At 45.1% G+C, this 8429-nt stretch overlaps 2 protein-coding genes across 2 annotated transcripts in view; one reads left to right on the top strand and one right to left on the bottom strand.

Moving 5' to 3' along the window:
* Positions 1–323, bottom strand: part of CEP97 (centrosomal protein 97) — a 12927-nt gene extending 12604 nt beyond the window's left edge. The window contains exon 1 of the mRNA XM_019619347.2: positions 15–323. Within this exon, the coding sequence (XP_019474892.2) occupies positions 15–323 (309 nt within the window). The remainder of the gene's footprint in view (positions 1–14) is intronic.
* RPL24 (ribosomal protein L24) lies at positions 168–4470 on the top strand. Its single transcript, XM_010720449.3, has 6 exons — positions 168–329; positions 453–528; positions 2218–2328; positions 3235–3371; positions 3761–3824; positions 4340–4470. The coding sequence occupies exons 1-6, from the start codon at positions 325–327 to the stop codon at positions 4418–4420; spliced, it is 474 nt and encodes a 157-aa protein (XP_010718751.3). The 5' UTR covers positions 168–324; the 3' UTR covers positions 4421–4470.
* Positions 4471–8429: the final 3959 nt, after the last annotated feature.

The following is an 8429-nucleotide window of genomic DNA, read 5'->3' as shown; positions in this document are numbered from 1 at the left end:
TGCTTCCCTCTCGCCGACGCCGCCAGGCAACCGGACGCTGGGCGCCGATTGGCTGCCTCGCTCCTCGACGAGAAAATTCCCGTTGTTACGATGATTAACTTATCTCCGCGTAGACTGACTGCCCCCGCTCGCAGGGCCGCGCGGCGAGACCTAAGGAGACCCCGGAGGCTAGCCGGCAGAAGCTCCCACGACGACCCCCTTTCAGCGGCCCGCACCCTCCCGCCGGGCCCTGTGCAGGCGGAGCGCTCCCGGCATGCCCCGCGCCGCCGTCGCCACGCCCCGCTTCCGGCGGCCCCCCTCCTTTTCGGCCCGCCCGCCGCCATCATGAAGTGAGTAGGGTTGGGGTATCGGCCGCTCCATCCGCCGCCATCCCCGGCGGGGAGGCTGCGGAATGACTGCAAAACCTTCTGCCGCCGGCCCGCGCTTTCTCCTAACTTTTGTCTCCTTCGCAGGGTCGAGCTGTGCAGCTTTAGCGGGTATAAGATCTACCCGGGCCACGGCCGCCGCTACGCCCGCACGGATGGCAAGGTAAGGCCGCGGCGCGGCTGGCGGAGCGTCGGGGAAGCGAGGCCTCGCCTTGCCGAGTAGGGAACCGGGTGCTGAGCGGGGCCTGCGGGCAGTGCCGGCTGTGAGCTGCCGGGAGCTGCGCGGTGCTGATGACGTCAGTGCGCGGCAGGCTCGGCTCACGGGAACCGTGCGAGCCGGCAAGCCTGAGTTAGTGTGTGGACGTGGTGTGGGAGGGGTGGCTTAGCACGTCTGGTGTAGAAAATGTTAGTTAAAGGGTTTGCTTCTAACGCTTAGCTCTGCTGAGCCAATGGGATGTGTATCTAGTGTGTTAGGTATGGATCATTGGTTTTCTTATCTCTTGAGAACAGGGTTAGAGGCATGGTGTTTACGTCTATAAAGAGATGCTGTAGTTCTTGACACTGGTATAGACTGCCCAGATTCAGCTGTGGTGCCCTGTCCCTGTAGGCACTCAAGGCCAGGCTGGATGTGGCCCTGGGCAGCCTGAGCTGATGGGTGGCAGCCCTGCCCACAGCAGGGGGCTGGAACTGGCTTTGAGGTCCCTTCCAATCCAGCTATTCCATGAGTCTTTATAGTTCCAATGCTGTGGTCTTGCTGTGCAGCATGTCTTAGGAAATGACAGCTAAAGAACTGGACTAGGTGATTCTTGATCTCCTTAGAAACTGAGAAATTTAAACTTGACTAACTAGTAGGAAATCAAGGAAATCAGGCCCTTAATTCTGCCTTCAGTTTCCTCTAAGCAAGAAGGACTTGAGCAGTGCTGGTCTCCCAAGAGTTGCTTATGTCCACTTGTGACCCTCACGTACAAAAAGTACATAGTTAATTGAGAACAAACACTTGTGCACTTCTGGATATGGCTGTTTATGCTGCACCTTGAGTACAGTACAGCAGTGTGGTGGGGATTTAAAAAAAAAAAAAAAGCATTGTGAGCTTAACTCTGAAAATAGCATCAGAGCATGCTGGAGTAGGCCCATAGAAGGGCCACAAGACTTGTGAAGGGCTTAGAGAATATGCCCTCTGAGGAGTGACTGAAGGAATAGGGGTTGTTTAGGCAGGGGAAGAGGCAGCTGAGGGGAGACCTTATTGCTCTCTTCCAGTATCTGAAAGGTGCTTACAGCGAGAACGGGGTAGGTCTCTTCTCACTGGTGACAGGTGACAGGATGAGGGGAAATGGCCTCAAATTGTGCCAGGGTAGATTTAGGTTGGATATCAGGAAAAACTTCTTTACAGAAAGGGTGGTTAAGCACTGGAATAGGCTCCCCAGGAGGTGGTTGAGTCACCATCCCTGGATGTGTTCAAAATCCATTTGGATGTGGTGCTCAGGGACATGATTTAGTCATGTTGTTAGAGTTAAGGTACTATGGTTAGGTTGTGGTTGGACTTGATGATCTTGAAGGTCTTTTTCCAACCTTCAACTCTATGCAACTCTATGATTCTAACTCTGAGTGGAAAAATATTCTTAAGTGGATGCTTTTTAATGGAATGAGATTGATTAATCAAAGGAACAAAATTCCATACCTTAAAATCTGGGGACAGAAGCTGGATTCAGAAATAATTGTTGTCTGTGTAAAGAGATACAAAAGCATCAGTGTTGAAAAACACAATCAAATAATTACTTGATATGCTGACATAAAGTGTGACTGTGTCTTTCATAGAAATGAAACTTAGACAAATTCTTCCTTTTCTTCCTAGGTTTTCCAGTTCTTGAATGCAAAATGTGAGTCTGCATTCCTTTCCAAGAGAAACCCCCGTCAAATCAATTGGACTGTTCTATATAGGCGTAAGCACAAGAAAGGACAGTCAGTAAGTATATACCAGTGAAAGCTGCTCTCAAGTTTTCCACCAAAAAATCGGTAGCTGCTCTGTTAGAATGGAGGTAACTGCAGTATGGTGATGGGTAGCAAAAGTATGACCCATATAACCAGAAGGTGGTCAGTTTGGTGAAAGCGTGTGTGCAAGCTCAAGTTTGTATGTTGCTTTATATTTGGAATGGAACACTTCAGCAAAAGTGCTATAACTATACATAATCATGTCTGAGGGTCTCCTCAGAACCACAATAGGTGCATCAGATTTTAATATCTGTCTGAATTATACGTGTTAAACTTTTTCATTTGAAAAAGCTCTACAGACGATGATTGATCTGTGAACTGCTTTATTATTTGGACTGTAAGATTCCAGAATTTTGTAATAGAATATTGATTATCAGATGATGTGGAGGATGATGAGTGAGGGAAACGCTCATGTAAGCTTCTTGAAAACTTATGTATGTAGCTGTAGATGTCCGTGTTCCTGTAGGGGAGTTGGACTAGATTATCTTTAAAAGTCCCTCCCAGCTGAAACAGTTCTATGATTCTAACTTAGTAGAATGTCATTGTTATGCAATTGTCACTGCACTGAAATAATACAGCATGTTAGCATAGGTATTTTCAGCCTCTTGCTTAACATTGCACACCAAAAGAGTAGTTAGAAAGGCTTACGTGGAAGCACTGACTCAACACTTGTGAGTTCATTTAGAGAAACAAAGTCAATGGCTTACTGATCTGCTTTGGTAAATCAGTGAATTGTTTATGTCCAAAACGAGGAATGAAATTCTTCTGTACACAACTTGGTAATACCTTCAATCTTAATAGCAGCTTGTTTCTGTAATTGTCTTTATGCTTTTATTTAATGCCTTATGTTGCTAATTGTCTTTGTATTCTGTCATTTTAGGAAGAGATACAAAAGAAGCGCACACGCCGTGCTGTTAAGTTTCAGAGGGCTATTACTGGTGCGTCCTTAGCTGAGATTATGGCTAAGCGCAACCAGAAGCCTGAAGTCCGAAAAGCACAGAGGGAACAGGCTATCAGGTGAGAAATCAGGTGTCCGGGGCTATCCTTGGGTATTTAAAATACCACCAATGCATTTTCCTGCAAGATGTTGAGCTCTAGCTGAACTCAGTGTATTACAGGCATTTTGGGGGGATCAGTATATTTGGAGGCAACACTGAGTAATCTCAGCAAGAGTTACTGTCAGCAGAGAGGGGTCGCTTCTTGCTCTCTTCCTTAGTGAAAATACTGCTTTTGTCACACGCAGTTCTGTTGTCTCTGTAGTAGTCTTGCTAGAGGCATTGAATGCAGGGGATAAACTTGAGATAATGTATTTGTGTCCTGATCTTAGGGAGCTCTTACAGTCGTTGAGACAAAGAAACAGTGAATGGCAGACATGAATAATTAGCTTTTTTTCTGTGAATTAACAGGGCTGCAAAAGAAGCCAAGAAGGCTAAGCAGGCCACCAAGAAAACGGCTGTTTCTGCTGCAAAGGTAAGATGCAGTGGGTATACTTGGAATATGCCAAGCACCACTGCATGTTATAATAACACCCAACACCACTGCAGCACTTCATTGGGAATTTGTGTTTTAATTTGTCTTTTTGATCTGGAAGCATACTGACCAAGCTAATGCACTAGAGATACACATGTGAACTGCTGAACAGAACAAACCACTTCTTAGAGGGAGAGTAGATATTACAGTAAACCACTTTCTGACCAGATGCCAATGATGAGTAGATGTCAGTTTGCCTAGATGTGACATTATTTAGAGACTTGGTAGCAGTGTGCTGGTGAGTGTTAGCATGCTCTTCAGTACTGCTTCTGATACTAATGCTGAAGATTGGCATCATCCATATTTTAGGTTTATACTCATACGTGTAGTAACAATCTGTTAACTCTGATCTGATTTTTAGATTTACCTAAAGAATTCTAAGTGTAGCATAGGGACACTTTCAGTAATGTGGATAATTTGTTTCTCTTTGCTCACATGTTGTTTTTTCTCCACAGGCTCCAACAAAGGCAGCACCTAAGCAGAAAATTGTGAAACCAGTCAAGGTTTCTGCTCCCCGTGTTGGTGGAAAGCGCTAGCTTGCCAGTCTGTTAGCCATACTGAATAAACACCTAACTTGCTTTCACAACTTGTGCCATGTTCTTTTCAACTGTGTGCCAGATACTGAAGAGAATTAAAGACTAATGAACACCCTCGTGCCATAAAATGCTCAGTTACTTAGAGGATCTGCTATGCTAGAAGACATTTCATAAGTCTTAAAATGAATACAGTAGTCTAGGCACCAGGAAGGATTGAGCTGATATATACGCAAGCAGAGTAAGCTTCTACATGAATGTCAAGTGCTACAGAGTTGTAAGTTTAGAATGCAAACTGAGGGGGTGAAACAGTGCAGTCTATGACATAAAGTACACTTCTTCCATTATGAAACAGGTGTTTGCAAGATGTTGTACAGGATAAAAGGAAAAATGGCTTTAGAAACGAACATTTCATGAACCACATGGCTGTTAAACAGGAAGTAACAAAACTTCTGAGTGCTGGAAGCCTTTGTCAGGCAAAGCTTATTAAGGTCTTGCCTTGCACAATTTCCTTGAGTTTTTAGTAAGCTAACTGGCGCTATTTGACCTAATATGGCCCTTCTGCAATTGTGATCTAGTCAGCAGTGCTTAAAGCCACTTATAATAGGTTGAATAAGCTTAAAATTGTTATCAGAAAGATGGTGGGAATTAATCATATAACTAGAACGCTACAGTTGAGGGCTACAAGCTTTTTAGAAAGGATAGGCAAGGTAGGAAAGGTGGTGGAGTTGCCCTCATGTTAAGAAGTGGATAGACTGAAGAGTTGCCTGTAAGAAACAACCATTACCAGAAGAGCCTATGGGTTAAAACTATGGACCAGTAAAGGATACCTGGTTAGGTTCTGTTACAGGCCACCTGTAACGGGGAGCCTGTTCACAAGACTTTGCTTCAGCTGCAAGAAGTATCATGCACACATCATCCTGGTGGGAAATTTCTACTGCCCAGATATCTCCTAGAAAAACAATGCAAAACTGTCCTTAGAGACAAAGAACAGAATAGAGCTGGCAGCTTTTTAAGGATGTCTTTCTGAGAGCACAAAAGCTCTCCATCAGCAAAAGAGCAGAGGAGTCAGAAAACTGGCATTGGCTGAGCAAGGAGCTGCTGGCCAAACTGATGGATAAGAAGGAAAAATACAGGTTGTGGAAGTGGGGATGGGCGGCCTAGGAAGAATATAGGGATGCTGTACAGATGCGCAGAGATGGGATCAGGAAAGCTGAGGTACAGATGGAATGAAACTTGACAAGGGATATAGAAAATGATAAGCAACTCTACAGATACATTGGTCAGAAAAGGGACAAAATCTGACCTAAACCAGTCTATGAAAATAGAGTTGTTGGTATACATTTACTTCAAGCTCATTTAGACTCATAATAAGCAACACAGGCATGGGATCCCTTAGTAATTCTCTCCCACTCCCAGGAAGAATGGCTATCTAAACTGTTTGTATGGTACACAGCTCTCTGGTTTAGGACTTAAGCCTTGTAGGCAGCGTGCCCAAACTTCCCCTTAGCTTTGGGTAGTAACAGCTTCAGGAAAGCAGTGTTTTTTAACTTACTAGAAGTATAGGAGAAAATGAACTTTTTTATCTTCTTGATTGATTCTCCATTTATTGATGCTACATAGAATCTTCAAGGACCTCAATTGCTGGTTCTGATTGCCATCACCATCGTGCTCACTAATCCTAAGTGTCACATCTGCATGGTTCTTGAATGTCTCCAATGACAGTGACTCCACCCCTTCCCTGGGCAGCTTGTTCCAGTGCTTGACCACTCTTTTCTGAGAACAATTTTTTCCTATTAGCCGATGTGAACCTCCTGTAGTGCAACTTAAGGCTATTCTCTAGTTCTATCACTAGTTACCTGGGAAAACAGGCTGACCACCACCTTGCTACAACCTCCTACCAGGTAGTTGTAGAGAGAGATAAGGTCTCCCCTGCTCCTCCTCTCGAATAAACAATCCCAGGCTCCTAAGCCACTGCTCATAAGATCTGCATTCCAGACATTTCATTATCTCTCAGCCCGACCCACACTAACAATGCAAAACAGTATTACACTTGGCAAATGCCTATAAGGAGTACACTTTTAGTACAGTCAGTTAAGTTCTCAAAGCTCTTGAAAACTAAAATGCAATACTGTTTGGTTTTTCAATCTGTTTGCCACTTTACAGATGATTTGAAGAGCTTTGAGGGCTTTCTTTGTTATTACTTTAGCTAAGAAATAAACTCTTTTTCATAGTTTTGCTTTCTCTGGATCTTATAGACTTCAAAAATGCAACAGTAATGGATGATTTGAGTGACAGGTATTTTGAGTTATATTCAGGTTTCATTAATAAACTAGACTACAGATCACATCAAGTTTGCAACCCTTATACAATAGATCCAGTTTGATTGATTGCATTAGTGGAATTTGTACCAGAAAATTCCTAGTAGTAGTGTTTTTGCTATAAGAGTGTAGGAGCTACTCTTGTTTAGAACTCAGTTGAAGATCCTTTTTAAACTCACATCAAACTTTTTAAAGTGAAGAAGCCAGAAACTTAACAGGGAAGAGAATTTAAAACTATATATACTACTGAATTACTTCTGCTAGCAGTAACTATTAAAACTTGATTTTATCACTTGTCTTTTGGTATTGCTTGCACACTGCATACATGCCTGCCAAAGCTAATCTCAGAAATTGCATATAAAGTTCATCAGCTGAAAAGTGGAGATAAGCCATTAGAAACAATTTGCTTGTAATGCCATGAGCGATACGTAAGAATTGATTGTCAGATATGATAGTCCAAGTCTTGAAGTCTCAGCCTTTGGATGCTCGAGATTACTGTACTGAAGCATAAGAACACTATAAGATTACTCTTTATTGCTGTTTATTTATGAGCTCTGACAATACAGTGAGACGGGGTAAGGAAGAACAGCCCATCAGGTTACTCCTGTGAGATACGATGCTAATGAATGAGGCAGGCTGTAGTCAACTGCACATTATTCAGCTCAAACAGATATAACGCAGTGCATTTAACAAAGAAATTCATAAATAAAAGTCATTGTGGTTACCTAATGCAACTTAATTGATCCTCTATTAAATATTTATCACAAAAAATGGAATGCTTAATTTTTTTCTAATAGACCCATGGAATAACTTAAATTGAAATGGGCCTCTAGAGGTCTCTCCTTGCTCAGAGAACATCTGATGGGATCAGGTTGCTCAGGGCTGTACCCAATTGAGTCTTGCTGTCTCATAGGAAAGCCTAGTCCGGTGTTTGATAACTATCATGGTTATAAAATAAACCAGTAAGATATCATATATATAACGAGAGCTTTCTGTGTACAAACCTGTATTTGTTGCCAACTACTACACAACTCAGAGGAGCTTGCCTCTACCTTTCCTGCACCCTCTGATGGGACAACTGAGGAGCAGCAAGGCCCCCACGAAGCCATCTCCTTTTGAGGTCCGGCATACCAGATCTCGGCCTAACCCCAAACTCGGTACTCAGCTCTCCGACCGTCTCTGAGACATTTCTGCCAACCCCGTACCACCCGGCGGATAACCAAGTGCTCGGCCAAGGTACTGAAGCACGCAGAAGCCTCAGCCTCAGCCACGGCCACTCCAGCCCTCCAAGCCTCCGCCCACATCTAAGATGGCCGCCGCCAGCCTTCCGCCCGGCCCGCGCCGTGCCCGGCTCTAAGATGGCAGCCCCACTCTCTCTATCCCTTCCCTGCGCACGCTCACCCACCCCCGCCGCGGCGCGCGGACCGCTGACGTCGCTTCCTCTTGTGCAGCAGCCATTTTGTCTTTCCGTTGCTGCTGCTGCCCGAGCTTCTCCCTCCCTCCCGCCGCCGCTGGCCGCGAAACTCCAGTTCCCCCTCAGGCTCGGCTCCCGCCGCCTGTCCGTTCCCCTCCCCCTCGCTACGCCCGGGGGCGGCCGGCGCCCACCCGCCACACGCGGATCCCCGTAGCCCCCCGGCACCCCTCTCCGGGAGTTCACCGCACACGGCCGGCCGCGGGAGCGGGAGCCCGGC

This window comes from Meleagris gallopavo, chromosome 1 (genome assembly GCF_000146605.3).
Source record: "Meleagris gallopavo isolate NT-WF06-2002-E0010 breed Aviagen turkey brand Nicholas breeding stock chromosome 1, Turkey_5.1, whole genome shotgun sequence".
NCBI classification, from domain to species: domain Eukaryota; kingdom Metazoa; phylum Chordata; class Aves; order Galliformes; family Phasianidae; genus Meleagris; species Meleagris gallopavo.
Note: the sequence above shows the minus strand (reverse complement) of the source record. Positions and strands in the feature narration are given on the sequence as shown.

Excerpts from the sequence above, each read along its gene's own strand:
- RPL24 (XM_010720449.3), top strand. Across the intron at positions 529-2,217 it reads ACGCCCGCACGGATGGCAAG|GTTTTCCAGTTCTTGAATGC; the intron begins GTAAGGCCGCGG and ends TTTTCTTCCTAG. Across the intron at positions 3,825-4,339 it reads CGGCTGTTTCTGCTGCAAAG|GCTCCAACAAAGGCAGCACC; the intron begins GTAAGATGCAGT and ends TTTTCTCCACAG.